Source organism: Drosophila willistoni, unplaced genomic scaffold, assembly GCF_018902025.1.
Source record: "Drosophila willistoni isolate 14030-0811.24 unplaced genomic scaffold, UCI_dwil_1.1 Seg796, whole genome shotgun sequence".
NCBI classification, from domain to species: Eukaryota; Metazoa; Arthropoda; class Insecta; order Diptera; family Drosophilidae; genus Drosophila; species Drosophila willistoni.
The window spans coordinates 1-15,770 of record NW_025814698.1 but is presented as its reverse complement, the minus strand read 5'-3'; the positions used below and the strand labels follow the sequence as shown (position 1 = coordinate 15,770).

The window sequence follows — 15,770 nt, the reverse complement described above, 5'->3', positions numbered from 1 at the left end:
AGAATAGATCCCCAATCGGCAGTGTTAAAAGCGTTCTTTATGTCGAGGGTGACCAGCAGGCAATATTTTTTTGCACCTCCTTTCCATCTCTCACCTTTAATAGCTTCTGAGGCAATATCGACCACTCTTGAAATGGCATCAGTTGTGGACTTACTTTTTCTAAAGCCATATTGATTGGGTGACAAACCGCCGCCTAGCCTGATGGCTGACTCTAGCCTCGCACATAGCACTCGCATAATGTGTCGGTGTGTGTGTGTATCTGCAGTTTTGTATGCCAATCGCCATCAGTTGCACATGGATGGTTGGATGGATAGATGGCTCGTTGGATGGTTATATACAACTTCAGTCGGACACGCAGATACAGATACAGTGGAAAAGTATTTCATTGGCTTTAAATTGCCACACGTCTTTTGCGTCTGCTGCTGCTGCTGCTCTCGTCTCTGTAATTTACACATTAGACAATTGCCCCAAAAGAAGAAAGCGACAGATTTGCATGGCCACCAAACCAAACAGATGCAAAACACTCGAATCAACGACTTGTCGGAAACAATAACTATGCAAATCACCTCCACGTGGCCTCAGATGGATGCGTGATGGGAATTTGTTTGTAGCATTCAACTCTGGTTAATTGTATTCTCACGAGAAATGGGCAATGGGCATGTTTTTTTTTAATGAAAGTGAAATAAAAAGTAATTGTAAAAGACAAACGAAAAACTAACCATTGATTATGGTTTTTCTTATGCAATAGAAATTGCTTTGCTTAGCTCACATTATTTTGCAAATATCTTCCGTTTAAACATGTGCTTCAGTAATTTCTCTCCATATTATTACCTTCTATGCCCCTTGGCCCTGCCCGCGTGTGCGTAAAGTTGCTAATTGAGCAAAGCTTCAGTGCTGACCTGAATATTATTTGTGCGAAATATTTTTGGCAGTTGAGCAAAATGATTATTACTTAAAGCATCTCTCTTTTCTCTCTCCCCTCTCTGATTGGTCATCATACCAGCCCCATAATTTCGTCGCCTGGCTGCCCAACCCTTTTCCACAGTGGCATCTTGCCAAAGTGACACCTTTTGAAAGTTTCACTTTCATTCCGCATGGCTGGCATTCGCCCCCTCGACTCTGAATTCCGGCTAGCAGCTCTATCTCAGTTCCGTCATGTTAACAAGCCGCCCGTGATGTGCTTGAGTAATTTTCAATTAATGAAAGTGCTGCGTAAAGGTCTTACCAAGAGTAAGTTAGTTCCACTGATATTCCAGTGATGACATCAGTATTCGCAATTAAGTTGTCCCATCCCCAAAAAAAACAAACCAAAATGTGTAAAGGGCGTCTATTAAATCGAATTGGGTGGGAATGTTAGTCAATATATGTATGTGGGTATTAAAAAGGTTCCCTTGACGATAAGTTCAATGTTCTATAATTGACGGGCATCTAATTAATATTTTGTACAGCGACTCAAAAGTGAAATTGTCGCATACCAAAGAAAGCAACAGCAACAGCAAAAATGCTGCAAGCAAGAGTAGTTCGGTTTATCTATGAATATTGCACTGGACTTTGTAAGATTCATACATATATGTGTTTATATATGTATATTTGTTTAGTAGAAAGCGAAGCAGCTACAGCGTCAACTACCATTTTTAGCACGCACGTAAGCGTTTTTTGAAATTGTTATTGTTATCATAAATTCAATTGTCGTGTCTCTCTCTCTACCCCCTGTATGGCTTTGGGTTTGTGCCAGGGTCATGATCAGTGTTATATGGTTGATGGGAAAAAATCTGGTCTATAAAAGGATTACCCACAAGACGGTATTTGGTTCTTGCAAACCTCCAAACCTTTTTAGCTCTTACTATATTGAGACTATTTGTGATTTAAAGCAGAATTAACTATATTTAATTTAGCGCTTACTTAAACCTAACACACACATTTAGTTTGTTATTATGTTATAATTTATCGATTAGGCAAATTAATCTAGACATTCAAGTCAGACAGTTTATGCGGCAATCGGTTCTTTGGTTGGCTTCTTCTCTTTGTCGTCTCCAAATGCAAATGCAGGCTCGGCTGGAATCATCATTGGATCACTATGCAGGGTCAAACGGAGGGGGTTCGCGTGGTGGGTCTACAAGCTTTTGCCGCTGCCCGCCGAATCCTTTGCAGGCTTCCAGCCGCTGTAGGCCATATCAAAGTCCCGACCCCAGCCCGAATGGCCGCCAGAGGAGACAACAACTTCATGAGAGGATTACTTGCCTCCGCCGCCGCCACTCAATAGTTTCTTGATGCCAATTATGGATGCCAATACCAGCGCCAATTTAGAGACAATTAAGGCTTTACCGGCCAGCATAGCCAAGGCTCCATAGGCAATTGGCACAAATGTGCCGCCAAGCAGCAAGGGAATCATTATATAAGCTCCACTGCCCTTTTTATTCTTCTTCTTACGTCCCTCTACAGAGTTGCTATCCGTGTCGCGTAGATCAGGGAATTTAATCTGAAAATAAATGAGCAAATTTGAATATTTCTTTGCATATAGCTTGATCCGCCATACCTGTAGAGTGTGATCTTGCAGAAAGTTGCCAACACGCTTCATAATCATGCTATTCAGAACCTGCTCCTTGGCATCTACTCCACGCGGCAGTACAGCCTCAATATCCTGTTCACTGATCGATGGCAGCTTGGATCGCTGCTGATTGTCCGGACTGCTGCTCGCAAACTGAACACCCTCGAAGAGGGTCAAGGATTTTGCCGAACGGAAAGCCTTTTCCAGGCCAGTTAGTAGTTTCACCTTTAGACAAACGGACATATTTTCACCAGTACATTGCTGATATATGCGATAAATCAGCGACATGTCCTTCCAAAAGCTAACCGGACTAGTGCCACTCGATGCCTGCTGTATCCGATTCTGTTGCTGTTGAGGCTTCTGATCCATGACCAGGCTATTCAATTGCTGCTGCTGATAACTGGCACTACGCGCACTTGACAGCCAACAGAAGACAATCATCAGAGCTGCCACATGCCACACGTATTTAATCATATCTGGGCTGGTGGGATTCGATCGAAGTGATTCCTACGGCTATCCTGAATGGCATGCAGCGGCCAAAATGTTGAATGAAACTACGGCTGGGGCGGGTACTGGCACTGTGGCTGCACTTTTGATGATCGACTGAGTGCTGGCAGTTGCATCTTAGGCATTATATACCTCCTAGCCAAGTTTCTTGATGCTTAATTGCGCCTGGCATGGCTGCATGTCAAGCGCCTGCTGAAAAATTGAAAAACATCTCTTTGTTTTAGTCTAAATATCACGCCAATTAGTGAGACGGCTGGCCAGTAGAGCTGCGCTTTCGTGAAAGCAATGAAAGCAACCAATTGTACGTACATCCCAGCACATATACATATATACAAATGTACATATTTTGAAGCAGCAGCCGCAGATTTAGCCATAGCCTCCACCTTGAAAGAGCTGCAATTTTATTTGTAAACTAGCAGCTCGTTCTAAGCTGTTGCATTTACTTGTTCAGCATCCACACAGACCTGCAACAAATGCAATAAGTGGCAAAGCAGAGCGAACGTGCGTGACCATTAAAGATGAATTTCCTATTCGACATAGCCTTTTTGTAAAAAAAAAAAAAAATACTTATACTTTGTAAATTGCTATGTAGGCGAATTCTCTCTTGGCGCCGTTTATTAGACCGCAAAAAGATTTTCGGTTTTCCATGCTGCAGCAGATTCACTAAATTCGACCAATTTTCAGTAACTTTTCTTTTCTTAAACTCGTGCTGAGTTTGTCATTGTTTCGTTTGTATGTTCAAATGGTTTTGCTTAAGACGAAAGATACACATTTTTTTTGCTTTGCTGTTAAGTTTATTGTTGCATACTTTTCGGCATTTGCATACAGTGCAACCAAGAAATAAAAGAGTTAAGACACGAACTTAAAGCCAACTTGACGAAAGTGTGTGAAAGCTTTTCACTTGCCTACTGTTTAGCTCGATCAGTTTCGAATCTATCTACGATAGAAATAGTTACAGAATTTTGAGATCTAAGAATGCCTGGGATTTGGCTAAAATTCGATGGCCTGTGTGCACAGCATTTGAATCATTCGACGTCGTGTGCTCATAGTTCACAGTTCATACTAGAAACAATACTGTAACGTTCATAATAATAATGTTGATAATTATCATCAAACAAAAATCTAAGAAAGTAAGTAGTCGTAAGGATATAAATAAATGGTCTTATATAACCAAGTGTCCTTTTTCTGCCTAAGTAGGATGTGGAGTTCAGTGTTTCAATGTATGAAACCATTTTTACTTTGAAAAAAAAGATAGAGAAACGTTTAGGAATTTCTGCCGGACAATGTGACATTTCGTCAACAGACGGAAATATTGCAGGCGCCGATCTTATATTGGAAATGTCAGGAGTTCAGGACGGTGCAAATAACGACAGTCGACCGGTTATATCAGTCTATAACGCTAGTAATTTGTGGGTCGGCTTGTGGTGATCGAAAAGGGCAAAGAAACTGTGTCGCCGGTAAGCAGCATGTTAGCGCTGGAACAAAGTTCAGATTCCAGCAGTGAATCTATCGAAAAATGTATAAAACCACAGGCTCAGAAACGAAAAATGAATCATGATTTACCTGCGGAGAATAAGAGGTAAGTGTAAGAAATGGGAAAACTCAATATGGTTGAATACGGCATGTTTTTGAATATTAGATATAAGGTGGACCCTACCGTGAGCGAGGAAAGTAAAATTTTAAGTGGGACTCGAATGCATTCGAAAAATGGGCACTCGTTTTTTGCTTTTTGTCATTGTTATATCACCTATTGTCCAGCGGAATAGCAAAGGCAGATATTCGGATAAAATTTTGACATGTTGTCGAGAATCTTAGGCCTTAGAAAAAAAAAACTAGATATACTAGATATAGATATCGAACAAGGACCCTGATGATGTGTTTTCCGAGCTTTCCTCGTTCACGGTAGGGTCCACCTTATATCTAATATTCAAAAACATGCCGTATTCAACCATATTGAGTTTTCCCAACACATCATCAGGGTCCTTGTTCGATGCATGCGGAATGGTCCCATGCGATATTAAATCTCGTGCTTCTAGTTCAGATGAGGAAGATGATCAGCCAATGAACAAAGAAGCAAGCAATGATGCACCATACGTTGATATTCTCCCGCAAAACAGGCCATTTGTTGTTGTCATCTCGGCGGCCGCCTGCAACAACACAGACTTCTGCAAACTATTGAATGAATTTTTTTAAAAGCTTTGCTGGATACAGAAACGTAAGATGCCTAAAGTTCAATAAAGAAACACCGGTTCAAGAATATAGTGGAAGGCTATACGTTGCGGCAGCAAACGAGAGTACGATGGATTGGGTGCTGGGTGTCATCTGCAAAAAGATAACTACGAAGCTGTTCCCCTTACGGAATTTTTACATCTCTTACCAGCTCTAGTCATAGTGCCCAAAGTAGAAAAATGCTTAAGTAAAATCTTTGATATGCTCGAACGACAAAATAATGGTATACAAACATATAAATGGTCTGTTATCGATAGAAACGATTTGGATCCATGCTCCAACGATAATATTACGAAAGTATGCGTTAATGAAGCGATCGATCTATACATGGACGCTGACAGTATTGAGACTATTAAAAACAGATGCTATCAGTTGAGATATCTTTTCTGGGTAGTCAAATTCATGTTTTGCGAGTAATTGTCAAATTAACATATATTTTATTATATTTCATTATATTTCAAAATGATCATTAAAAAAATGGCTGTGCAAAATGCCTATGAAGCCTAGTAATATCTAGTTTTTTTTTCTAAGGCCTAAGATTCTCGACAACATGTCAAAATTTTATCTGAATATCTGCCTTTGCTATTCCGCTGGACAATAGGTGATATAACAATGACAAAAAGCAAAAAACGAGTGCCCATTTTTCGAATGCATTCGAGTCCCACTTAAAATTTTAGTATGTAGTAATAATAATAAAAAATAAATACAATATATTTTAGAGTTCGTCTAGTAGTCAGTGACATTTTATTTTGCAACTGATATTGAGAATACGGAAAGGAAGTCCCATTGGGGATACAGTAGATTAGCAAGCAATATATTTTTGCATATTGGAATTTAATTTCATAGTCTAATTAATGTTTTCTAGACTTGTGGCAATTAATTAATCAATTAACTCTTTTTGGTTAGGGTTGTACATCTATCCCTTCACACCCACTTCGAAATTACGCATTCAATTTTTGGTGTATTGAATATTACATTCTGAATTTCTAGTTTTACTTCACCATTACTTTTATTTATTATTATTTGCTTGATTGTTTTTAAATGTCTCAAACTGAGACAATTTGAATTTTCACCATTGTCCCAATAGTTTATTATTTAGCACTTTGATATTTGCATACAATTTGCCTTCGGTGGTTAATTCAATGATTTACCTTATATAATTGCTAAATGGGATAATATATATATGAGATATTTCCATTGACGTAACATGGCTGGATAGAAACATTTTTAACCACAGAGGTTTTTTAAATTTTGTCTACTTTTTTAATTTTAACTATAAGGAACGTGAAACCGAAAGTTAAATCGAATGGACTTCTTTTTATGCTTTTTTTTAAATTAAAACTATGTATATTACAAGAACTTTGAGCTTCCGGATAGAACTAATTCAATTCAATATGCTAAAATATGCCAGGCCAACTAGGATTTTTTAGATAGTACAAATTCACTTTCACTTGCCTACTGTTTGAGTCGTTCAATTTCGTATTTCTATCTACGACAGATACAATTCCAGAATTTTGAGATCCAAGAATGCCTGGGATTTGGCTGAAATTCGACATGCCTTGTTTGCACAGCATTTGAATCATTCGACATCGTGTGCTCGTAGTTCACAGTTCATACTAGAAACAATCTAGTCAAGTTTATAATAAAAATGTTGATAATTATCATTAAACAAAAATCTAAGAGAGTAAGTAGTCGTAAGGATATAAATAAATGGTCTTATATAACCAAGTGTCCGTTTTCTGCCTAAGTAGGATGTGCAATTTAGCATTTCCAATTATGAAACCATTTTTAGTTTGAAAAAAAAGATTGAAAAACGTATGGGATTCCTGCCGGACAATGTGACATTTGGTCAACAGACGGAAATACCGCAGACGCCGATCTTATATTGGAAATGTCAGGAGTTCAGGACGGTGCAAATAACGACAGTCGACCGGTTATATCAGTCTATAACGGTATTAATTTTGTGGGTCGGCTTGTGGTGATCGAAAAGGGCAAGAGACTGTGTCGCCGGTAAGCAGCAGCTTGTCAGTGCTGGAACAAAGTTCAGATTCCAGCAGTGAATCTATCGAAAAATGTATACAACCACAGGCTCAGAAACGAAAATAAATCATGATTTACCTGCGGAGAATGAGAGTCCATGCGATATTAAATCTCGTGCTTCTAGTTCAGATGAGGAAGATGATCAGCCAATGGACAAAGAAGCAAGCAATGATGCACCATTCGTTGATATTCTTCCGGAAAAGAGGTCATTTGTTGTTGTCATCTCGGCGTCCGCCTGCAACAACAGAGACTTCTGCAAACTATTGAATGAATTTTTTAAAAGCTTTGCTGGATACAGAAACGTCGGATGTCTAAAGTTCAATAAAGAAACACCGGTTTAAGAATATAGTGGAAGGCTTACGTTGCGGCAGCAAACGAGAGTACGATGGATTGGGTGCTGGGTGTCATCTGCAAAAAAGATAATTACGAAGCTGTTCCCCTTACGGAATTTTTACATCTCTTACCAGCTCGAGTCATAGTGCCCAAAGTAGAAAAATGCTTAAGTAAAATCTTTGAAATGCTCGAACGACAAAATAATGATATACAAACATACAAATGGTCTGTTATCGATAAAACGATTTGGATCCATGCTCCAACGATAATATTACGAAAGTATGCGTTAATGAAGCGATCGATCTATACATGGACGCTGACAGTATTGAGACTATTAAAAACAGATGCTATCATTTGAAATATATCTTCTGGATTGTCAAATTCATGTTTTGCGAGTAATTGTCAAATTTACATTTATTTTATTATATTTCATTATATTTCCAAATTGTAGGCATCACCTAGTCATACTAACATACATAAGTCCCACAGTGGATCCTCACACTACCAAGTTATTCAGTTATCTACATTTATAAGATCCACATACACATACATGTAACCATCTAGAATAAGCTAGCAATAAGATAACTCAATAAATCAGTTCTTGTGCGACAATTGAAAAGTAAAGACGTGCCACAATTTCAGAAGTGGGATAACAGTGAGAAAAAATAATTATTTGAGTTCGGTGGTAAGGAGTTAGAATGTTTTGAAAAATTAAAAAGAAATTTGCTAGAAGCCCCTATACTTGCCTTGTACAACCCGACTGACCCAACAGAGTTACACTGCGACGCCAGCGCCCTTGGTTTTCGTTCAATGCTTTTGCAGAGGAAGAAAGATAATAAGATGCATCCAGTGTTCTATTTTTCTAGGCGTACAACGGATGTAGAAGCAAAGTACCATAGTTTCGAACTCGAGACACTAGCCGTAGTGTATTCATTGAAACGTTTTAGAATATATCTTCAAGGATTAGAGTTCAAGATAGTCACGGACTGTAGTGCACTTACGTTAGCATTTAATAAGAAAGAACTTTCTCCCAGAATAGCTCGGTGGGCTCTTCTTCTTCAAGACTATGACTATACCTTAGAGCACCGAGCCGGAAAGCGCATGCAGCACGTTGATGCGCTTAGCAGAAACACACATATACTCACCATTGATTCCAATTCATTCGAAGAGAACCTAATTATTTGTCAAAGTAGAGATGAGAAAATTAAAGAAATTCTAACGAAACTACAGAATACAGAAGACAAAGATTATGAAATGCGAAATGGCATAGTGTACAGAAAAAAAGATAAGGAATCTCTTTTATTTTATGTCCCGAAAGAAATGGAAAGTCATGTCATGTATAGCTATCACGATCAGTTAGCCCATATTGGAGTAGACAAAATGGTAGATATTATTTCGAAAAGTTATTGGTTCCCTAGCGTTAAAGAAAAATGCAAACAGCACGTACAAAATTGTTTAAAATGTATATCTTATTCAGATAAAAATGGAAAAGAGGAAGGCTTTCTTCATAACATTCCTAAGCAAACAGTCCCTTTTGATGTCATACACATAGATCACTATGGTCCAATAGATAAGAGCAGATCTAACAAGCACATATTAGTAGTAATCGATGCCTTCACAAAGTTCGTTCGTCTGTACCCAGCGAAAACTACAAAGTCAAAGGAGGCAGTATTAGCATTGAAAGACTATTTTAGAGCGTATAGTAGACCCAAATGCGTTATTTCTGATCGAGGAACTTGCTTCACATCAAAAGAATTTGAAGATTTTTTAGTCGAAAATGAAGTCAAACACATAAAAATCGCTACAGGATCTCCGCAAGCCAACGGACAAGTAGAAAGGGTAAATAGAAGTTTGGGTCCAATGATCGCTAAACTGACTGAGCCGGACAAAGGACTGTATTGGGACACAATATTAGAAACAGTTGAATATGCACTTAACAACACGTTACAAAGGTCAATTAGTCAGCATCCAAGTAAAGTTTTGTTCGGAGTTGCACAAAGAGGAAAGGTTATAGACGCATTGAAAATTAGTTTAGATGAATTAAATAGAATGACTATAGATAGAAACTTGGATAAAACAAGGCAGGAGGCGGGTAGGAGTATAGAAAAAGTACAAACGTATAACAAGTTAAGAGTAGACTCTAAAAGAAAAGATCCAGTTAAGTATAAGGCAGACGATTTGGTGATGGTTAGGAATTTTGACTCACATATAGGAGTGTCTAAAAAACTTATTCCCAAATTCAAAGGTCCGTATAGAGTGACAAAAGTGCTGCGCAATGACAGATATGTTTTGGAGGATGTTGAGGGTTTTCAGCAAACCAGACTTCCTTATAAAGGAGTATGGGCCATAGGAAACATACGGCCATGGCTAAGTAATTTAAATAGCTAAGAGATCGGGAGCTCTCTGGTCAGGATAGCCGAGTTGTAGGCATCACCTAGTCATACTAACATACATAAGTCCCACAGTGGATCCTCACACTACCAAGTTATCTCAGTTATCTACATTTATAAGATCCACATACACATACATGTAACCATCTAGAATAAGCTAGCAATAAGATAACTCAATAAATCAGTTCTTGTGCGACAATTGAAAAGTAAAGACGTGCCACAATTTCAGAAGTGGGATAACAGTGAGAAAAAATAATTATTTGAGTTCGGTGGTAAGGAGTTAGAATGTTTTGAAAAATTAAAAAGAAATTTGCTAGAAGCCCCTATACTTGCCTTGTACAACCCGACTGACCCAACAGAGTTACACTGCGACGCCAGCGCCCTTGGTTTTCGTTCAATGCTTTTGCAGAGGAAGAAAGATAATAAGATGCATCCAGTGTTCTATTTTTCTAGGCGTACAACGGATGTAGAAGCAAAGTACCATAGTTTCGAACTCGAGACACTAGCCGTAGTGTATTCATTGAAACGTTTTAGAATATATCTTCAAGGATTAGAGTTCAAGATAGTCACGGACTGTAGTGCACTTACGTTAGCATTTAATAAGAAAGAACTTTCTCCAGAATAGCTCGGTGGGCTCTTCTTCTTCAAGACTATGACTATACCTTAGAGCACCGAGCCGGAAAGCGCATGCAGCACGTTGATGCGCTTAGCAGAAACACACATATACTCACCATTGATTCCAATTCATTCGAAGAGAACCTAATTATTTGTCAAAGTAGAGATGAGAAAATTAAAGAAATTCTAACGAAACTACAGAATACAGAAGACAAAGATTATGAAATGCGAAATGGCATAGTGTACAGAAAAAAAGATAAGGAATCTCTTTTATTTTATGTCCCGAAAGAAATGGAAAGTCATGTCATGTATAGCTATCACGATCAGTTAGCCCATATTGGAGTAGACAAAATGGTAGATATTATTTCGAAAAGTTATTGGTTCCCTAGCGTTAAAGAAAAATGCAAACAGCACGTACAAAATTGTTTAAAATGTATATCTTATTCAGATAAAAATGGAAAAGAGGAAGGCTTTCTTCATAACATTCCTAAGCAAACAGTCCCTTTTGATGTCATACACATAGATCACTATGGTCCAATAGATAAGAGCAGATCTAACAAGCACATATTAGTAGTAATCGATGCCTTCACAAAGTTCGTTCGTCTGTACCCAGCGAAAACTACAAAGTCAAAGGAGGCAGTATTAGCATTGAAAGACTATTTTAGAGCGTATAGTAGACCCAAATGCGTTATTTCTGATCGAGGAACTTGCTTCACATCAAAAGAATTTGAAGATTTTTTAGTCGAAAATGAAGTCAAACACATAAAAATCGCTACAGGATCTCCGCAAGCCAACGGACAAGTAGAAAGGGTAAATAGAAGTTTGGGTCCAATGATCGCTAAACTGACTGAGCCGGACAAAGGACTGTATTGGGACACAATATTAGAAACAGTTGAATATGCACTTAACAACACGTTACAAAGGTCAATTAGTCAGCATCCAAGTAAAGTTTTGTTCGGAGTTGCACAAAGAGGAAAGGTTATAGACGCATTGAAAATTAGTTTAGATGAATTAAATAGAATGACTATAGATAGAAACTTGGATAAAACAAGGCAGGAGGCGGGTAGGAGTATAGAAAAAGTACAAACGTATAACAAGTTAAGAGTAGACTCTAAAAGAAAAGATCCAGTTAAGTATAAGGCAGACGATTTGGTGATGGTTAGGAATTTTGACTCACATATAGGAGTGTCTAAAAAACTTATTCCCAAATTCAAAGGTCCGTATAGAGTGACAAAAGTGCTGCGCAATGACAGATATGTTTTGGAGGATGTTGAGGGTTTTCAGCAAACCAGACTTCCTTATAAAGGAGTATGGGCCATAGGAAACATACGGCCATGGCTAAGTAATTTAAATAGCTAAGAGATCGGGAGCTCTCTGGTCAGGATAGCCGAGTTGTAGGCATCACCTAGTCATACTAACATACATAAGTCCCACAGTGGATCCTCACACTACCAAGTTATCTCAGTTATCTACATTTATAAGATCCACATACACATACATGTAACCATCTAGAATAAGCTAGCAATAAGATAACTCAATAAATCAGTTCTTGTGCGACAATTGAAAAGTAAAGACGTGCCACAAAATGATCATTAAAAAATGGCTGTGCAAAATGCCTATGAAGCCTAGTAATATCTAGTTTTTTTTCTAAGGCCTAAGATTCTCGACAACATGTCAAAATTTTATCCGAATATCTGCCTTTAACAATGACAATTAACCTAATTCGAGTCCCAATTAAAATTGTAGTATGTAGTAATAATTAATATTGTATTTTAGTGACATTTTATTTTGCAACTGATATTGACAATACTGAAAGGAAGTCCCATTGGGGATACAGTAGATTAGCAAGCAATATATTTTTGCATATTGGAATTTAATTTCATAGTCTAATTAATGTTTTCTAGACTTTATTAATCGATTAATTAATCACCTCTTTTTGGTTAGGGTTTGTACCTCTATCCCTTTACACCCGCTTCGAAATTACGCATTCAATTTTTGGTGTATTGAATATTACATTCTGAACAGCCTCTAATTTCTAGTTTTACTTGGCCATTAATTTGATTTATTATTTATTTGCTTGGCTGTTTTTAAATGTCTCAAATAAAGTGAAACAATTTGAATTATTTGAATAGATTCGAGTAGCCTAGTACGTTTCAAAGCTTTGGCATTCAATTCATTGGCTCTCATTTAAAGTAAGTTAGGTATTTTATGAGAACTGACAAGTACTTACATTTACACTACATTGCATTATATAGTTATCACTCATTTATTTAAGTTCAATTTTAATGGACGTCTGTCATTTATTAGAAATAGCAAATACTACTTATTTCTTTGAAAAGAAGTTGTTTTAATTACAAATTCATTAATTGGTCATCAAATCATTCACGCAATATGCACATAACCGACGATGCATTACAACCACTCAAAGACCGTTTGAGCCAATTACCCATCGCTAATTATTTGCGATTGTCGTTGCAATCGATTGAATTGTAAACAACATAGCAATAGTTCATTGAATTGACCAACAGAAGACAAGACAGCAAGACAATAGTCAAAGGGGACAGGCAACAGCGAATCAAACGCTCGAGTGACCAAACTGTTTCACAGCTTTGCAGTGGTCAATTAACTTTCAATTAATTATGAAAACAAAATGAAACAAAACACGTGCTTCCACCAATTATAAATTTGATGCGTGCCTCTTCAGTGTGGGAAAACTTGCTCAAGTGAAAAAACGATGGCAGCAACAAAAATAATGCAAATGCTTAAAATATTATTAGTCAAGTTGTAGTAGGTAGCTATTATTATTATTTCTTCTTTCTTTTTTTAGTTTGGAAGCTTTCCAAACTTAACTCAACTCGTCTCGACTCTGTTCGGAGCAATTCTGTTGAGACAAGGCCGACGATTTGTCTTTGGCAGGGCCGCTACACCAGACTGATACGATGGAAAAATGAATATCCTTTCAAAATATATGCAATAGAATATTAATAGCAAAAATGAAAGTTTCCAGTAGATAAGTTTTATTTTATTAATTAATTTAGAAAACCTCCATCATTCTGAATTCGCCCCTGTTATTCGAGCTGTAATTGCAGTCCGTCTACGTTCTGCTGACCTGCTTTTTGGCCCAAACTCGTTTTCATTTTGTTCGACATTCTGCGCACAACGCCCTTGCAGGCATCCACTTGGCTTTGACTAACCCCCGAGTCGTAGTCTCAGCCGCAACAGCTACAACCAAAGCCGACTGCCTTCCGGTTGACAGTGAAATTGTTGCCAAATTGGGCATTCGGCAACACGATTCTCCTGCTGCTGCTGCTGCTGCTGCTTCCCAGTGGCTGGAGCATAACTGAGTGAACAAGAATTGCATTGCCTGGCGGCTTATGAATTATTGTACATTTTTGTGGTAAGTTTTTGTTGTTGTTTTTCTTTTTTAGAATGTGAAATTGGTAACAGGCGATACAGACATACATACTTGCATGTACGATGTATGCCGATGCTGCACCAGTTTGGCAGCTGCTGTAGCCGAAGCACCTCAATGCACCACCACACAACGGTGGTTCGCTCCCAATCATTTGGACAGGCTTTCGTTTTGAATTTTTCCACTTTGCATAAAAAGCAACAGCGATAGAGAAAATTCTATATATCGATATCATTTAGGTTAAGCTAGAAATTAGAATACTAAAATGTTGTTCTTTAATTTTGAGTATCACTTACTTTTGAATATTTCCCACACATTAAAAGAGAATATTCTCTAATGATCTGTTAGATGACTCACCAAAAGTTTGTATTTTTTGTTGTCTATGTGGTTTTGTGGTCACTTGTCACTGGCATTCGGTGTCACACAGTTGCCCACTTCTTTTTTTGTTGTTGTTCTTGTATATGAGACTTTCAGTGCTGTGCTGATTCCAACAGACGATTTTCCAACTATTTCTCTTGAATTTCGGCAAGGCATAGAGTTTAAGTAGTTTAGTTTGTAACTTACCCTTTAAAATGAGTTAGATTGGAGTTTGAGTTGATCAGACTTAAGCTTTTAGATAATTTTTATATTGAATTTTAAGTTTTGCTATTTGATTGATCAAATATATTGAACTGTCTCTAACCCACAATTACCCATAAAGTTTCCCTATAGTTGTAAGAGTGAAAGGTATTCTAGAGTCGTTGCTTGACATTTTGTAAAGAAAAACATGAACTTTGGTTGATTAAGCGAACTGCGGCAGCAACAGCCAAATAGAAACAACGGCCAACAGCCAGTGGGCAGTCAATGTTTGCTCAAGCTTGGCAGCTGCCTAAATGAGTTGTTAACATTAATGCGCATTAACTTGGCTTTTGTTTTGGTTTTCGCCAAACATTTGCTGCTGGGGCCCTCACTATGAAAACGATTTGACTCATGCCACACCACAATTTCTTTGACTTTTCACTATAAGGTGCTGGTTGCTGGTTTAGGTTGTTGTTTCTGTTACCATTTCACAACTGTTTACTTTCACTGTTGGCCGCTGTCAGGAACAACAACGGAAGCCAGCGGGGAGCATTTTGGACAACATTTTGTTCGTTTTTTTCTGGGCTTAAATTACTGCTAGCGTTGCGCCGATGCCGATGCCAATGCCAACTTGTCTTGGCCAGACAACGCTCATAATAATTATTTACACCTATTAACGGGCAGGTCTTTAAAATTCGCTTAGGCAACTGGGTCGCAAATCAATTTCACTTGAAACGAAAGCATTTGTCCGGGTATGATGATGGCCAAACTTGGTCATTTGTCAACACATCTTGTGTCTTGGCCAATCCTACAATGTTGCTGATATGCATAAGGCGGCGAGTCAAAATGGATTTCGTTTTCGTCTCTCATCTTTGTCGTTTCGCTTTCACCTGTGGGTATGCCATAAATTATGTAGTCTTAGCCATTGATTTTTATTTATTAATCTTCCTTACCTTTTTTTTTTTTGTTTGTTTTTGTTTGTTTCTATTAAAGATTTTGTTTTTATGTTTTGTGTTTTTTTTTTTCTTCATTTTATAATGACATGCATATATGACAGAGAAAAGATTATTATTATTGTTTATAAGAAATCTACATTCTTTGGTGTGCTATGATTTGTGATTTGTGTGATCTGAGTGAG

At 37.8% G+C, this 15,770-nt stretch overlaps 1 protein-coding gene and 1 long non-coding RNA gene across 2 annotated transcripts; one reads left to right on the top strand and one right to left on the bottom strand.

Annotated features, from left to right (window-relative positions):
- Positions 1–2,157: 2,157 nt before the first annotated feature.
- LOC6653766 lies at positions 2,158–3,607 on the bottom strand. Its single transcript, XM_047013389.1, has 2 exons — positions 2,537–3,607; positions 2,158–2,479 (listed from the first exon to the last, which is right to left on the bottom strand). Exons 1-2 carry the CDS (start codon positions 3,020–3,022, stop codon positions 2,234–2,236), a joined length of 732 nt encoding a protein of 243 aa, XP_046869345.1. The 5' UTR covers positions 3,023–3,607; the 3' UTR covers positions 2,158–2,233.
- A 467-nt stretch (positions 3,608–4,074) lies between these two features.
- LOC124461989 lies at positions 4,075–4,744 on the top strand. The gene is made up of 3 exons (XR_006955348.1): positions 4,075–4,185; positions 4,253–4,634; positions 4,695–4,744. It is a non-coding gene; the product is annotated as an uncharacterized LOC124461989 (long non-coding RNA).
- The last annotated feature ends 11,026 nt before the right edge of the window (positions 4,745–15,770 follow it).